At 40.0% G+C, this 17956-nt stretch overlaps 1 protein-coding gene across 12 annotated transcripts in view; it reads left to right on the top strand.

Moving 5' to 3' along the window:
* ASPH (aspartate beta-hydroxylase) overlaps positions 1 to 17956 on the top strand; it is a 196066-nt gene that overhangs the window by 29662 nt on the left and 148448 nt on the right. For 8 of the 12 annotated variants that reach the window (XM_074987144.1, XM_074987139.1, XM_074987146.1 and 5 more), the window contains one exon: positions 708 to 776. In XM_074987144.1, the coding sequence (XP_074843245.1) occupies positions 708 to 776 (69 nt within the window). Of the gene's footprint in view, positions 1 to 707; positions 777 to 11705; positions 12973 to 14067; positions 14262 to 17956 lie in introns of those variants that run through there. The other 4 variants (XM_074987148.1, XM_074987149.1, XM_074987150.1 and 1 more) reach the window with 3 other exon arrangements.

A 17956-nucleotide genomic window follows, 5' to 3' on the forward strand; every position in this document is an offset into this window, starting at 1 on the left:
ATGTATCTAAATAGCAAATATGTGATCCAAAAATGTTGGATAACTCCCACTTTAATATATGCAGTGCATTGTGGGATATATGTGTGTGCTCTGCCCTTAGAACAGGGGTCACAAAAACTATGGTTTGATATAATTTATAAAGTTTGTCTTGTATTCGCATGCATTGTGGCTCTTGAATTATTGAGGTTTTAACCAAATTAAAAAAAAAATGGCTCTTCTTGCTCTTTTGGTTGCTGACCCCTGCACTAACCCAATACTGAAACCAGTCTAAAATAATTTTAACTGTCAGATTGGAAAGTGCATAGAATGACTCTGTGTGTGCGTGTGCGTGTGCATGTGTGCGTGCGCGTGCGCGTGCGTGTGTGTAATTGCATACCTTTATTTGATTGCAACCTTTCAGATTGCATGGCTAGTTTTGAATTCAGTACATTGAGGAAGAAGGCACAATTTCTGATTGGAATATGTACCTGCTGTTGTGTAACATACTACAGAAGTCATACATTCAAGTAGATATGTATTAACCGTTGCTCCAGTAAGAATCATGAGTGCAATGTGTTGTACTCTGGAAGAGTATGGTGTGTGTGTGCACGTGTGTATGCGTAAGTAACTTTTACAAACCACTGTATAATGAATGTGTGTTGAATTTATTACCTTGGAAGCATATTAGTGAATTCCTTCATCCATATTCCTTCTTTGTTGCATTTTAGGCAAGCTTGGGATATATGATGCTGATGGAGATGGAGATTTTGATGTGGAAGATGCCAAAGTTTTGCTAGGCAAGTACATCCAAAAACATTTTGTCTTATACTCTGAAGTCCATGTAATATAGCTTTCATACTTCAGGTAGCTTGATTTGTGTTAGTCCATGATATTCAGTGATTAAATTGGGAAATAGAGAAATACCTTAAGGATATAATACTTTGAAAATTATAGGAACTCTTTTCTCTTCTAGAACCTTTAAAATATAGATAGAATTCCTTGTAGTACTGCATATTTTATAGCTTTAACATCCTCAAGTCTCAAAGTATTCACTTGTCACAACACTAAGACTTTTTTAAACGGATTGCTTTACGTGAGATGGACCAGTACTTAAAATACTCACAGTATTACAGCATTGTTCAAATATGCATATGGCAGGTCCATTGTAAATCATGTTGTTTTAGAAGTAAGTGCATACTTTCTAAACCTTACAGGTATGAGTATGTTGCATTTATTTGCTGTTCTTTCTCAGGGAAGGGGGCTCCTGGAAATTCCAAAGATCACTGTTTCCTTCCCTTGAGAGGTTTTACATCCCTTTGACATAGAAAAAAATAGTCCAGGCTTCCTGTGAAGTGCATTAATGTTGTTCCATATGTGGCTAGAGAATATCTTGTACAGTAAAAGCTTCGTTATCCAGCACCTGGATAACCGGCACATTCAGTTAATCGCCATGCCCCGGGCTAGCAGCCTGATTGGGGCTGGCCAGCTGCCATGGGGTTGCTTGCCTTACCGGTGCAAGTAAAGCAAACTGTCTGCCCAACTGGGACTGTCAGAGGACAGCTGCTGCCTGGCTGGGGAGCCAAAGCGGGGCCAGCTCCCTGCTGCCTGGGTGGGACGCGGGGTGAGGAAAGGGCATTCAATTTGGGGCCAGCATCTGGCCCTGCTATATCCAGCACATTGTATTACCTGGCATCCCTGGGGAACCAGAATAGTAAAGCTTGTACTATATTTATCTGGAATCTTAGTGGCGATATTTCTAGAACATAAACTTCAATTGATGTTTATGTCAAAGCACTACATCAAATTCACTATGACCTCTAGACCATGTCTCAAATGTTGATCAAGATGTATACAGATATTTCGTATGTAAATGAAATGAAGTTTTAATGTTGGGTTTTGACTTTTTTTTTTTTTTTCCTTTTGATTCATTCAGATTAACCCATGTAGAGTTCTGGGCAGGCATATATATAATTTTACCTATATATATATATATATAATTAGTTGGACTGATTTTTTTTTCCCCCAAACTAAATCTTTCTGAATATCTCCCACAAGACCCTTCCACACTATTCTCATTGTTACTGTCTCCCATAAAATGAATAGGGAGGCACAGTAGAGAGCAACATTCATATCTAAACTCACCTAACTGTTGAAATTCAAGAGAAAATAATTTGTTTGCTTGTTGATTATAAAACTTTGAGAATTGATGTTCATTGTACGAAGCTGGGGAAATGCTTTGAAAAATTCTGTTTACTCTTTCTACTTCCATTTGATGACAGTGTAATATCCTGAAATTACCTGTACTTATTGGCATCTTGATTTTTCACCACTGCAGAATATTATATAAGGCCATAAGACCATTATATAAGACCATAAGAATGACCATACTGGTTCAGCCAAAGGTCCGTCAAGATCAGTGTTCTGTCTCCTGATAGTTGCCAGTGCTAGGTATTTAGACAGAATGAACAGAACAGATAATCAAGTATCCATCCACTGTAACCCATTCTCAGCTTCTATCAGATAGACACTACTGACACTACCTCTGCCCCATCCTGTCTAATAGCCATTAACGGACTTACCGTCCATGAATTTATCTATTTCTTTTTTGAACTCCATTATACTCTTAGGCTACATCTACACTACAGAGATCTTCCGAAAGAAGCCCTTCTGGAAGATCTCTTCTGAAAGAATTTCTTTTGAAAGAGTGCATCCACACACAAAAAAGCGGATCAAGAATGATCCGCTCTTTTGAAAGAGAGCGTCCATACAGCTCTCACTCTTTTGAAAAAACAAGCCAGGGATCGAAAAATCAGGCCCCATGAGGACTGCTCTTTTGAAAAAAAGGGCCTGGGGAGCATCTACACATGTTTTCTTTTGAAAGAAGCTTTCGAAAGGGGGAGCTTTTCCTAAAATGCGAATGGAAGATCGATTTTGAAAGAACACTTTTTGTGTGTAGATACTCCACAGGGTCTTTCAAAAGAGCCCCCTTCTTTGGAAAAATCTTTTGAAAGAACTTGCTTGTGTAGATGCAGCCATAGCTGTCAGATTTGCACGTGTTGACTGTGCATTGTGTGAGAAATACTTACTTTTGTTTCTTTTAAATTTGTTGCCTGTTCCATATGCTGACTCCCTAGTTCTTGTATTATGTGTTGAGGCCACACATCAGCGCAAACTTCCAATACAGTGTCCAAACATTGTGTACGTGCTCTGACCAGACAGCTAGTGCTACTTTCCCAAGTTTCTGTCCTTCTGAGGAGATAGGCAAGAATCTTTATTCAGCAGTCCATTTGTTGAGTGTTGATTTGCGTAAGATGAGAGTTCCATTCAGTTGGCTGAAGATCAGGTAGCGCAAAAAGAATTCTTGTCAATTCTATGGCTATGGTGCTCCGTTTATCTGCAGAGCTACAGATTGGGAGCTGTTGCTGAATATTACATGTGTTTGTATTTATCTGGTTTTCTGTCAACCTGTGATAAAACTCTTAATGTGTTTTTTATTGTAATCATTCTGCAAATCTTAATTTTCTCCTGGTGCATAAATAGGAGAGTACTCTGTTATTGCATTTCATGCCAGGCTCATTCTGATTGCAGAGATGGTAGCAAGAGATGTGTGTTGCTCTTGGATACATCTGCCCTTCTAAAGAACTTGATATGACTGGGGATTCTGCCAGTTCTGAGACACTGTTTCTATAATAATCTCACCTTCCCCATGCATAAAACATTAATACAATCTTCTTTAAATATGTAATAAAAGGTCACAGATCAGTTACTTTTTCCCCTCTAAATACAAGTTTTGGAATTTTACTGTTTTCAATTAAAACAATGTGTTCTGGAAAATGGGGAAAAAATAGGTGCTGATTTTAAGAAGTTTGGTTGCAGATTAATATACAAACATCAGCAATTTAAAGGTAAAATTTATCAAGTGGTTAGTCTGGGGGTGGGCACTATAGAGCCTGTGGGCCAGATCTGGCCTTCCACTATCTCACCTCCAAGTGGGAGCTTCGGGCAGGCTTCCTGCCTGCCACGTCCCCCCCCACAAGCTACTTAAACTGGCCGACTGCAGGGGCCACCTGCTTCTCTGCTCTTGCATGTCCTTGGGTGGGTGCTCCCCGTGCTGCCCCTACTGCCCCAAAACTGGCTATTGGAAGCTGCTTGGGCCGCTTGAAGCACATGTGAGGTTTGCAGGGCCCATACCTCTCAAGGGATGCATGGCATACAGAGAAGCACATGTCAGAAATTTACCCGGGATGCTGGCTGGGAGCTGTCTAAGGTCAGTGCTTTTCAACTGGAACCCACACCTGAGAACCCATCCTCTCCCTTCCTCACCCCCGCTCCGCCTCTTGCATTTCTGCCCCAGGTCACAACTCAATCCCTCTGCATCCCTGCTCCCATGCCCCTCAGAGACTGTGCACCCCAATCCCTTGCTCTGAGTCACAAACTCCTGCTTCTCTGCCTCAGGTCTCAAAACCCCTCCTTGCACCCTGTACCCCTCTCCCCTGCCCCCACTCTCTCCAGGATAGAATCCTCTTATGTATGCCCTCCTGTATCTTGCACCCCACACCCCAATTTCCTGTCCCATGTCATAACCCCCTACTTCACCCAAATTTCCTTCCTGATCCCAGGCCCTCTCCTGTATCACAATATCAAATGCCTTTCTGCACCCAGCCTCCATCCCAGGCCCTCATTTCTCCTCCATTAATATTCTAGAAAAGTGAGGCCTTAAATAACTCACCAAGGTCTTGGAGTGGCCGCCATCAAATATTATTGCCCACCCCTTGGTTAGTCCATACTACGATTTAATTGAAATTCACCTTTTCTGAAAGAAATAGATAAACAGAAATAAGCACTTTGTGTATTATCTGTTTGTACAAGAGGATTATTAGCCCTGTAGTATCCTAGGTTGTCTTAGTGTCTTAAATGCTAGACAAGTAAAAGACATGACCCTTTCTTGAGAAACTTGATGTCTACAATTAAGTCTATGAACCCCGTAAAGAAACACTTATATTAATAAGGCTACTGCATCTGCTTGTGTGTAGTTATCCAAGTACTTGCATGATGTGATTATTTTACTATGTATTTGTGTGACACGGTTCAGAATTTTTTTTGTCAGAGGATTTATTTGATGGTGCATACATGTGTGGGACTACAATACGAAAAGACTGCTTCCATGTTAATTTTATATTAATTTAATACTGTTTTAATAGTGAGATCTTTACTGAATAATAATTAGTGCTATTAAACCATAATTATTTTTCTGCTCTTTAACTGGTCTTCAAAGCAGGAGAGAAATCACTGTGCTTTAAATCCCTGACATTCACACTTCCTTCTGGCAGCGTAACAGGGGATATCCACTTCCCATAATACTGTGGCTGCCAGTAGGAAATTTGAAATTTGTTTATATTTGATCTTAATTATAAATACAATTTTACTTTGTCTAAACAGTGAAATATGCTTCTCACTGTGACATTTTCAAGAGGAGTAAAGGATTATAGGTTTGTATTGTAGGGGTTTGATCTGTAGCTTTAAGAATATCACGTGCTACAATATTTATGTACAGTGGAGCATTAGGAGAATGTAGTATCAATCTTACATTTCTTTTGTGTTGATTGTTGGACCCTATTCCTCTTCATGTTGGACTTACTGGCTTTAGTAGGCACAAGTTTGGGTGTTTGGATAGTACCCTTTATACTTTTGAAACAGTAGTGTACCTTTTATCATTCTGCCTAAATGAAACACTTGGGTTTTTAAGTTCGGTCCCTGAATTGCATATACTTCTCTGATGACATCATTTGCGGGCTCTTATTTTCAGGTCTGAATTGACTTAAGTTTTTGGAATCTTTGGAAGGTGCCTGGTATGTTTTATAAAAAAGATGTATTGGAGATGACCTCCAACTACAGCATGAATCATTTGGGTTGCACGGATGTAATAGGGGGCAGAAAATTGGTACTGCAAAACCTATTTTTGAAACTTAAGCTACGTCTACACGTGAGGCCTACATCGAAGTAGCTTATTTCGATGTAGCGACATCGAAATAGGCTATTTCGATGAATAACGTCTAACGTCCTCCAGGGCTGGCAACGTCGACGTTCAACATTGACGTTGCGCAGCACCACATCGAAATAGGCGCTGCGAGGGAACGTCTACACGCCAAAGTAGCACACATCGAAATAAGGGTGCTAGGCACAGCTGCAGACAGGGTCACAGGGCGGACTCAACAGCAAGCCGCTCCCTTAAAGGGCCCCTCCCAGACACAGTTGCACTAAACAACACAAGATACACAGAGCCGACAACTGGTTGCAGACCCTGTGCATGCAGCATGGATCCCCAGCTGCAGCAGCAGCAGCCAGAAGCCTTGGGCTAAGGGCTGCTGCACACGGTGACCATAGAGCCCCACAGGGGCTGGAGAGAGTGTCTCTCAACCCCTCGGCTGATGGCCGCCATGGCGGACCCCGCTATTTCGATGTTGCGGGACGTGGATCGTCTACACGTGCCCAACTTCGACGTTCAACTTCGAAGTAGGGTGCCATTCCCATCCCCTCATGGGGTTAGCGACTTTGACGTCTTGCCGCCTAACATCGATGTTAACATCGAAATAGCGCCCAACACTTGTAGCTGTGACGGGCGCTATTTCGAAGTTAGTGCCGCTACTTTGAAGTAGCGTGCACGTGTAGACACGGCTCTAGCGTTCTTAATACTGCTATTATTTCTTTGCTATATTACCTGCCCTTTTCAAAAGAAGCAAACTTCTCAGTTTGCTAAATGAGTTTCCTGAATATCTATTGGTCAAGCTATTGGATTAATCTTCTCATTCCAAATTGATAGAGACTGCTACCAAGAGTTCCTGTTCCATTTTTCCTTACTTCCTAGTTCCTCCTGTTGGCCAAAGTGCCACTTCAATCTTGTCTACTGTATCTGCTTAGAAGAAAAGGAACATCTTTTTCTGCAATTCTGAGAGCTAAGTTAGGAATTCTTTTTTACCTTTGTCCCTTGCTTTCATCCTATGAAAAGGAGATTCGCCTCCTGATTAGAAGTGAAGGGTAATTTGCTAAGCAATAGAGTTCAGCCTTAGTGCTCCCTCCTACTACAGTTAGCAGGGGCATCAGTGGGACTTGAGACACATTTCTTATCATTAGTAATGCCTAGCGCAGAAGTAATTTTGAGGCCATGTAGTTTCCAGGCTTGGAATTATTTAGAAAAATTGCACCAAACCCATGTTGCCCTCCGATGCAAAAAGGTTTGCCACCTGTGTTGTAGCTTTTAAATAGCATAGTTTGATTTCTTCTGACCTTAAGCACTTATTTAATCAAGGAAAATTGACTAGGCCTGGTATACCTAACAGAAATGTACCACCTGGGATGAAGAAAAAAATTCCTGATTCTTAGTTTATTTCCATCACGTGGGTCTATGCAAGTATCAGGACAGCTTCGCTTTTTGTTGCTTGAGCAAAAGCATCTAATCCCTTTTTTTGGTCTAAGACACATTAGGATTTCTTTGGGATGATTTTCATATATGCAATGTATATTAGCTTGGGTTCTGGATATATTTTAGAACTAAAAAAGATTAGGTCCAAATTTGCTGGGAAGTTACCTCTGGTGGTCTTTTTCAAGTTCATCTCTAATTGCCTTTTAATTAGCTGACTAGCTGTTGAATTTCTTGTCTGATTGGAACATATTAATTTCTGGCTACTTTCTAATAGCACATAGCCAGCACAGTGGTTTCCATGCACACAAAAAATGTAAAATGATTGTTTATATTATAGCTCCCAGAGATCCCACTTAGATCACCTTCTAGTGGTGCATGGTACTGTGCAAATATCGTAAGTCTTGACCGCAAAAAGTTTATTGTCTATGCAGTTGTAATTTTGATTTCTTTTAGTAGCTCTCCACTGCTCTGGCCAGTCTTAGCTCCTACTGATTTTGTTTTAAAATGAATGATGAAGCTTTTTTAACATCATAAAGCTAAAGAATAAAAAAGCATCTACATTTATTTTTCGTGTCTGCAGGTCAGGTCTTGTGTGTGTCTTCAGCTTTGGAGCTACCTGCTTGCAGGCCAGAAGGGGTAACTGTCAAGCAAGTAAATAAATATGCTTATGGTGATGTAGGAGACTAAGATAGTAAGGATTGAAAACAAAAATAAACAGATCTCTTGATGCCCGCCTCTATAGATAAGCTAGAATGTGCAGGACTTAATCGGGCCAATCTGGCAAGTGGATATTGAGTGTGAGAAATTATAATTACATGTGGTAAAACAAATTTTACCTTTTAATTTTGATACACTGTTTAAAATTCACAGTTGTTAAATCAAGCATTGTGTTCAGATGTTGTCCTACAGATTTAGTAACTGAGCTCTGAAGTTTGATTGCATTTGGATTTAATCTAAGCAGGTATGCTTAGTTTCTTCAAGTGCTTGCTCATGTGAGTTCCATGTTAGGTGTGTGCAAGCCCATGTGCATGGCTGCCAGAAATTTTTCCTCTAGTGGTATCCATAGGGCCAGCTATAGTGCCCCCTGGAACTCCACACTCGTGTAGCAATATGACAACACTGTCCTCTCTGTATCCTCTCAGTTCCTTTTTTCCATCCTTTTGACTTTTTCTGGAATATCTTTCTAGCTTGTGCTTGCAAGTGTTACTAGTGGTTTTTGGCCTCCATTTTTTTATTGTATAGAGATCCTTATCAGTTGTTAGTAATTGGGTTAGTTGGTGTAGGTACTGTTTCCATTGTGGGATGTTGTCTCAGAGATGGGGCATGCCCTGGTGCCCAGGTTTGAAGCCATGTGCTGCCTGTCATAAGCCCATGCCACTGAGTGATCCCTGTGCTGGCTTCTTAATGTCCCTCAGGGAAGCACATGTCATAGACAAGATGCAAGATCTTCAGGGGCTTCAGGCCATGCAAGCAAAAGGACTGGGACATTCATTTGAAAGTTCTATTAATGGAAGCAGCTCTAAAACCAGCCTTGGAGTCATCCTGGCCTGACCTGATGCAGAGCACTTTGGCCTCAGAATGGAGTGCTCACCCAGTACTGGGCTCCTGTTGGCACCATGCACCGCTGCAGGTTCCAAGGAAGTGGCACAGGAGGCAGCATGTTGAATGAGGGTGCTCCCTTGTGTTGAAGAAGGATAAGAAAGCATTGAAGGATGAGCAAGGACCTGTGCTGTGCCACTTCTCCTGAGGTGCATGCAGCACCGCCTCCCCTCCAAGCTTCCAAGCCCAGTCAGCAAACCACCACCAACTCCAGAGTGGTTGGGGACTCTTGCACTTGAGAGCCCCTTCAACATCAGAGACATTTCAAGCAGCACTGTACTTCAAGCCCTGGCCGGGGCTGCCCACACTGCAAGACCATTCTTCCTCCTTGGACTCATTGAACATCTAGAAACTGATGTTGCAACATGTTTGACAGCATCTAGCCCTCCTCATGGGCCTGCGGCAGTCATCAATCACTGACTTCTTAGTTCTAGACTTCTTGGCATTCTGTCATCTCAGCATAGGTTCCCACCTTTATGATACAGACTCTGAGTCATGACACCAATTTCCTTCCTCCCACAGTAACTCCCCACTAGCTAGCAGGGGGAAGGACTGATAGTCATGATGTGGTCCCCAAAGGAGGAGTGCTTATTGGTGTAGGAATGGGAATTTGTTGCCTGGCCACAGACAAATGATTTGACACATATACTGAAATTCAGGGCCATTCCTCCAGGGCACCTGGCCACTGGGACATTGGCCAATGGATTGGCAATATTGGAGCCTGCGGCATATTCTGCCTGATGCCAGGAACACACTCCCGTTGTTCATCTGCAGATTCATCTGACAAGCAAGCCACAGAGTCACTATGCAGTTCTGAGAACCTGACTCAGAACCAGTGCTGGTACCAAGATACAAGCAACGGCTGCAGAGGAAGCTGCCCTGGTCGCAGTAGAGGTTCCAGGCCCTCCCACAACATTATCATTCTCCTTATCACCAGATGAGGAGATTCCTGGTTCTGCCCACCTGCTTCCATTGTATAACTTTGCGCTCACCAGGAGTTCCTTAAACAAGTCTCTTCAGATTTGGAGTGAGGAGCTGAAGGAGCCCATGGACAACCTCTTTGACATTTGGGCTGCAGTGGCCCCCTCCAAGATTGCACTGTCAGTCAATGTAGAGGTGCAAAAACTGGTCAAAGCACTCTGGCAGATCTCCTCATATCTGCTCCTAATTTCAAAAAGGGCAAACATCTCAAGAAGTTAAAGTTCTTCATGGTCTCCTTCGCCTCCCGTCTCCCCCCACTCCACCTGCCCCCGTCTAGATCTGACAGGTTGGCCTGTCACCCTAGATCTAAAAGATGCCAATTTCCATATCTCCATTTTCTATGGGCATAAGAGTTTTCTTTAATTTGTGGTGGGTCAGTACCATTACCAATTCATCATGCTCCCCTTCAAACTTTCATCAGCCCCAAGGATGTTTATAAAGCTTATCATGGTAGTTGTGGCTCACCTGAGATGTCACATATATAGATCCATACCTTGATGACTGGTTAATCAATTTTAGATTTGCCACCTGAAGGCAAATCTTGGGGATTTGAGTCCTGCATTTTGGGACTCCGGTTACAGACCTGGGTCTGGAGCCCTTGGGCTGCAGCTATGCTCTCTCCTGCACCTGGGGCAGTGGAGCTCAGGTAGATTCAGGCTTTGGTCTTCCCCCACCCTCTTCCCCATCATGTCCTGAGGCTGTGTAGCAATTTTTATTGTCAGCAGGAGTCACATTGCAAAGAAGTTTGATATTCCATGCTTTAGAACTCGTCCGGAAGTCAGTGCTGCTCTTTGTGCTTTTGGTGGACAGGGTGAAGGACCTGCCTGTCTCATCCCAGAGTAGCTCATTTTAGATAACTGCCTGCATCAGAGAGCTCAAGGTTTATTAGCAGCCTTCATCACACAAGTTCTTATACCAGACATCTGCAAAGCCGTAATGTGATCATCTATTCATACCTTTCATGGTTCACTGCGCTGTCACCCAAAAGCCTGGGATGATGCAAACTTTGGTGTTACAATCAGCATGCCCATGCAATCTGAGCCCACCTTTTGGGATACTGCTTGAGTCACCTAACATGGAATCAACGTGTGTATTCAAAGAAGAAAAAACAGTTACCTGCCTTTTGCAACTGATCTTTGAAATGTGTTGCTCCATTCCATATCCTCTTCTGTCCCTCTGTTGAAGTTCCCAGCTAAGACATAAGGCCCCAGGCCCATTTCAATTATGTGACCCTTTTACAGTTCATGAGTGCAAGGCTTCAGGGAGCACTATGACTAGCCCTATGGATACCGTTAGGGGAAGAATCTCCAGCAGCTATGCATATGAGTGCCTGCACACCTAACATGGAAAGGAAAAGACCAACATGTCTTGAACAACAGTTAGGAAAGTTGGGTAACCACTTTTTTCCTGAAACAGCATCTGCCTATTAATATTTAGTTCAGTAAGAGAAGGTGAATATGAGCATTGTTCAGTTTTTCTACTGAGAGGAAGGAGTGAAAGAGGAGATCCAGATTTGCCTTGTTGCCTGGTACATTGACGGTGCATGTCCAAACTTAAACTACTTCTTTGCGGGGTGACTTTTGTAACCTTTCTTATTCCTAATTTAGCATTTCTATAGAGACTGCTATCATGACATGAGAGGTCTTTCATACAGCCTCCTTCAGTTTCCTTTTTCAACCTAACTGCTCTCCTTTTTTTTCTTTCTCTTTCCTCTATTCTTGTGTAGGCTTGACCAAAGATGGCAGTAATGAAAATATTGATTCCCTTGAGGAAGTCCTTAATATTTTAGCAGAGGAAAGCTCTGATTGGTTTTATGGCTTCCTCTCATTTCTCTATGATGTAATGACTCCTTTTGAAATATTAGAAGAAGAAGAGAGCGAAGCTGCAGATGATGTTGATGGTACGTCACAGAACGAAGGGGTTCAGGGAAAAAAGACTTGTGTTATTTTGGATTTGCAGAACCAGTGAAGGATTCAGGGGCTAATATTATTGGCTTGTGAAAATATTCATAAAATCATTAATCTTAATATGACAGGACTTTATGGCAGTTGGTGAAGAAAAAACAGACCAAATCCTGAATGAACATTCTGAATGTGAAGTAAAAATCAGTCATTCGATCTAGTTACACAACTTGAAAAGCCTTTCAGTGACTTTCTCCATTGTGACAGGGAGATTAACATTACATGTTTGTGTAATTATGCCTACGACAAAATAATAAAAATTGCGTGCATTTATATAGTTGGCTTCTGTATAGTTTTGCTTCAATTTGTGCATTTTGTGCACTAAAGTTACCAAGGTAACTATAGTAAGCTGTACCGTTACCCCTTAAAACCATTTGTCTTTCTAACAAGCATTAATGGAAGCATTTTGTAATGGGCTTGATTACAAGATATTCTGGCATGATTAATGTGTTATGTAAATATATATTTATATGCTAATCCTTACTAATAAAGCTATTATACAAATGAGTGCAAATGAGTACAAAATAAATTATTCATATCTTAAATTTAAAATTAATTTTGTGATTGACTGATTTCTCAGATACATTCTTTTTACCTATTTAGAAGCACTGTCTATATAGTGCTTGTAAAATGTGTAAAAAACACAATTTGGTTTTACGTTAGTTAATATCTTATTCAAGAAGTAGCATGCCAGTATGATTGTCTAATTTGAAACAGTTTTTAGTCCAATTTTTTTGTATAGTAACCATACCCTAAGGGCTGTTCTGATCTGTTTTCAAGGGACTTTTTAGTGGGCATTTTATGAAAGTGGGAGATTGTGAATATGTATTTATGTAATGCTGAATATATTAAAGATTACTCCACCCAAAGTAGAATTTAATGTCTTCAATTTTTTTTGCAAAATTCAACAAACCTTATTTCATTTTTGAAAGGGTTAATCTTTTTCTGTAAAGTTGGTAATGCATATTTCCAAAGTCTATTTTATCAGATGTTCATTTTCTGATAGTGAAGGTAACTGTTATCGAAAGGCAGGTTTTCAGGGACATAGAATCAACTACAGTTCTTATCTAGCTCAGAAACCTTAAAATGAGATCTCAGTTCAATATACAAATATGGTATTTTTGAGCAATTTTATTTTAATGTAGAAAATACCAAAAGCACTTTAATGATGCCTTGCAACTTTGCTACGCTTAAATTTTGTAAAAATTTCCATTGTGAATCCTGAGTTGCACAGTTTTAATTTGTCATACCCAGGCTGAAATTTAACATGCTTTATTTAAATGAATTTGGTATTGACACTGAAATTGTGAAGATATATGCTATTGTAACTAAGATAGTATTGATACACAATTCAAAATTAAATTAATGAAATTAGTGAATTAAATTAAATATAGTTGGCTTTTTGAACTGCAACTAAATTGCAGAGTGAGACTGTAAGGTAGTTTTCCAATGAAAATGTTGGAAACAGGGTACTTTGAGCTGTAGAAAATACCTTAGAAAACAGGCAGAAGACTGGACTAGATGACATACTAGAACTTTTAATCTCTAGGGTGAGATTTTTAGAAGTTCTCCTACTCATTAGCTTAAACACTGTTCCTGTTGAAGTCAACAGAGCGTCTACATTGCGAATTACAGTGTGACTGTAGTGTGGGTAGATATATCTGTATTAACTGAAATTTAGTCCATGCAAGTAGCAGTTGTAGTGAAGATGTGGTGGCACAGACTTCTGTGTTGGTTAGCAACCTGAGAGCATGCCCAGGGTTCACAGTTGGCTTGTTATATGCATAGTCAGTGCTGAAGTATTACATCTCTACTTTTGTTATGCACTAGCTTGATTATAGCTAGTGAAAGTATTCCTTACTGCACTACAAGCACACATTAATTTTGAGATGTGGATGTACCCTAACACTCCCCTTGACATCTGTAGGAGCAATGTTAGGTAATGCTGATAACTTGTAAAATCGCATTTGGAAAATCTCAAGTTTGGTTGCACTGTAATATATTAATGGTTATCTGACAGTGTAAGAAACTTAGGTCTGGGTCCTAATAGAAGCTAGCTGAATTTTAATTTTATTTTAGTATTTTTGAAAAATTAAAATAAGCTCTCTTTTTTTGGGATTCCCTCAGAGACCTTTTCCATTCAGCTTGTCCAGAACACCTCCACCAGTTCTGGGAGAACACTTCATCCAGGTCTTTGGGATCCAGAAACTCTGTTTGACTCCACATTTCGTCACTCAGATTTGACATCCAGCAAAGCTACGTTGAGTAAGTCTGACTCAAGCGTAGAGGCTGGGTATAGGGCATAACACACACAAAATTATACAGAAACCCTCTTCCTTTATATGTATTTACATATAACTTTATAACATTGCATCACCTGTTTTCGGAATGGCTTATGTTCCTGAAAAGTAATCATCGCTGTACATCCTGTTCTTTCCATGTGCTGGTCACGTAGACTTGATATTTTAGTTCCAAGTTTATCTTGTCCATTGTCTTAGCATCAAGGTGTGCACGCTTATCTTAACTATTGTAGATATCCTTACTCCAACATACTACTTGTTAAGATTCTACTTAACAATCTAACTACTCACCTGTCCAGTCATGCCCATTTAGGAATGAGTCAAATTACTTAGGTCAGGCAAGCCTACAAGGAACAGTTAGGATTGAAACTCAGTTCCATTATGTCTAAACACAAGCAAATACCTGAGCCTTACAGAGTTTATTCTGAAATTCCTATGTAACAAAATGGTAGGCTAAAGCCTTACTTAGGTTTACTGTCTCTCAGGTTCCTCGGAAGTCTCTTCTTCATAAGGAGAGAACTGGAGGAAGGTGTGGGAAGTACAGTTCAGGGGACAAGGCTTGGGGGCAATGTCTCTCTGTCACTTAGGTAGAGTGGCTGACACAAGCCTACTGGTCAACACCACCCATCAGTCAGCATCTTCCTGTGGGAACTTTTGCCCCATGGCTGAGAGCTAGGATGTGGGTGGGTGAGATCCAGCAGCTGTAGCTTGCAGGAGAATGGACCAGTTAGTTGCAGGTTAGATACCAGATGGAAAGTGGACCAATTAGAGCTTTTTTTGAGCTCTGGAGTGTGTCTGCTCTCCAAAAGCCTAGGACATTTCCTGTTTATAAAACCCTATGGGATAGAGAAAGGAGAGTCAAAAAGAGTCTCTGCCTGGGAAGATCCAGACACATGGTAATTTGTTATGACTTAATTCACTTTTTAACTATATTGGGTACATTAAAATATTCTACAGATGCCAAATGTCCACAGCCTACAAACCAGGTATGTGACAAATTGTATTTGTAACATTAAGTTTTTCAGAGAGCTCAGAAAAGAAATGGCAACTAAATCACTTGACACTGCAAGAACTAGACATGCTGACCCACAGTTTAATGGATTGGATCTGAGAATTATTGGTCATGGAATTTCAAACAGAAATTTTAATTGTAATTATGAAATGTGATTCTTCTAATTTGTGCAGTGTGCTATACTTTTATTCTAAAAGAGAAAATCAGGTTAATTCTGTTGATCATTTGTGTTTTCTACACAATGGTTGGGGGAAGCACTGTTAAAACAGTGAGATGGTGAAAATACTTGACTTCTGATCAGCCTATTTAAAATGCTATTTAGTGAGCTGAGCTAATGGATGCTGACAAGTAGTCATTAATTTTTTGCATAAGCTTTTGCTTGCTCTGCTGTGATACTAATAAAAACAGTTACAAAACTTGTAATGACTGATAATATATTTAAGGGCTGAACCCCTGATTTCTGTGACACCTTCAACAGTACTTTGTACATAGTTTGAATTTACTATTGCATATATTTTGGAGCTTTTTAAAAATATATATATCTTTTAAATCTTTCTGTCTTAAAACTGTTTCAAGGGCAGTTGATTATAAGGCTGCTCATTCTTAGGTAACATTTCCTAATTTTGTATCACTAGTGAAAGTCTCCAGTGACTGACTTCAGAAGAAATTAAAAATTTGTGAATTATTCATTGAGATTACTTGTAGTGGGAGAAAAGGAAGGGAAGACAGTGAATGGTTCGGGAAGATTTTAACTACATCTTTTGTAAAAATGGTACAATAGAACAGATCAATTTTGTCAACATTTTTGCTTAATACTTTGAGGTGAAAAAGGTCTCTCACTATGGTTCAGTCAGTCTGCACTAATGTGTTTTCCAAGTCCATAGCCATCGAGCAAGGAAGCTTACTTTAGTATTTGATTAATTTCATGCTGCTGCACCACTGCCAAAGGGTTTTTCAATCAGTTTTCATGGCTGTGTTGCACTTGTAAATGGTTCTTCCACTGTGAGGCTAAGGGTATGTCTATACTTGCTGGTGTTCGACACGCTGTGATCAGTGTTCTGGAATTCAGTTTTGGCTGTGCGTGTGAAGACACAGCGAAACTTACCTCTCTGAGCTCAGATGTTGACCACGTTATTGTGTGGAGTAAGAGACATCAGTGTGAGCCCTAACAGTCCCGATCTACAGTAGGGCAGAAAGTCTATTCTGATATGTCAATTCCAGCTATGCTAATGGCATAGCTATGATTGCATATCTGGGATCAACTTTGTTCCCTAGTGTAGACCAGGACTAAAAAAGGCAAAAGACTTATTTCTTGGACAGCTTCTACTTGGCAAGCAAGATGCAGCTCACAGATCTGTAATACATCCCTTTTAAAGCCAAGTTCTTTCCATTCATAGAGGAGAAAATCTGAGTTATGAATCTCCTCTTAACAACATATCTTCCTTCCCAGTAGTATTGAGATCCATACAGTTGAGGGAATTGTTTTAACAGCTTGTAGGTCAACGTGCTTCAGATGAGAAACCTGATCAAATATACCCTGGCTACAATTCAGTTCTTCCTTTTGTAGTTAGTTGAGCAGGCAAGCAAGAGAATCTTAAAAGAAGTTTACTCAGAATTACCAAAGAGCAGTTCTTGCCATCCTCTGTTACACTAGCTATGTTAGCTACAAAGCTCTCTTGCATTTGTGAGTGGGAGAAGAACATCTTCCTGGGCACTGATTTGCCTGGCTACATGAAGGACTGTGGAAGTTGGTAGCAAAGAGAATCCAACTTAAGGTAAGTGATAGCTTATTATAAGCAAATTGTTTTGGGCAGAAGGCCATATGATTCCAAAAGAGTGTATTGCAAATGTTAAAAAAAATTATATGCATAAGAACAACAACAACAAAAAAGCATAGACTAGTCTTCTTTGACTCCTCTTATGGGGTAGAGATGTGTAAAACCCAGTGTATAAGGTTGGTGGATTTATAATATAAATATTAACTCCTGGTTTGGCAACTTACTTTTGCATTCTTATTTCTACAATTTAAATATCTTTCTTTGTTAATCTGCTAGAAACAAACTTTCGTATGCAAACTAAAGATGATTAGTTTGGGAAACTGCTGATTAGTGTACTGACGTGAAAGTTTTCTTTCTACTACGTGGTTTTGCCTGATGGATCTTTCTGGAGTATGAAAAAATGAGCTCAGACTGAATGTGAAATACATAAGTTATTTCTAAATATGAAAATTTAGCCTTAGATGTTTACTTATAGTTCTAATAAATGTGCTTTACCTTTTTTAGAACAAGGATAATAACAAATAATGTCTGTAGTGGATTTGAAATAATTTAACTCTTAAAACTTCATTCAACTGTGTTACAGTTTTAATAGCCTTAATTATTAAACTCAGCATTGTGACACTGCCGCCCCCACCCCCACCCCGAGAAAACAGGACCTTCTTTCATTGGAAAACAGCTCAGAAATATATACATTTTACCTTAAAAAATCCATCTAGGAATTGTAAACCAAGATGGTAATGTTGTGTCTTCTGAACATGTAGGACCAAATGATGCTGTCAGCATTCAAACAAGTCTCTATCAACTGGAAGTTGTGTTTAAAATTCTATGACACTTTAAAGAAGAAAAATCACATCCTTAATTATTTACTTTTGAATAACCATTGGTTTAGTAGGCCCTATGTAAAAATATCATTGAAATACAAACCA

The sequence above is a fragment of the Carettochelys insculpta genome, chromosome 2, assembly GCF_033958435.1.
Source record: "Carettochelys insculpta isolate YL-2023 chromosome 2, ASM3395843v1, whole genome shotgun sequence".
Taxonomy (NCBI): Eukaryota; Metazoa; Chordata; order Testudines; family Carettochelyidae; genus Carettochelys; species Carettochelys insculpta.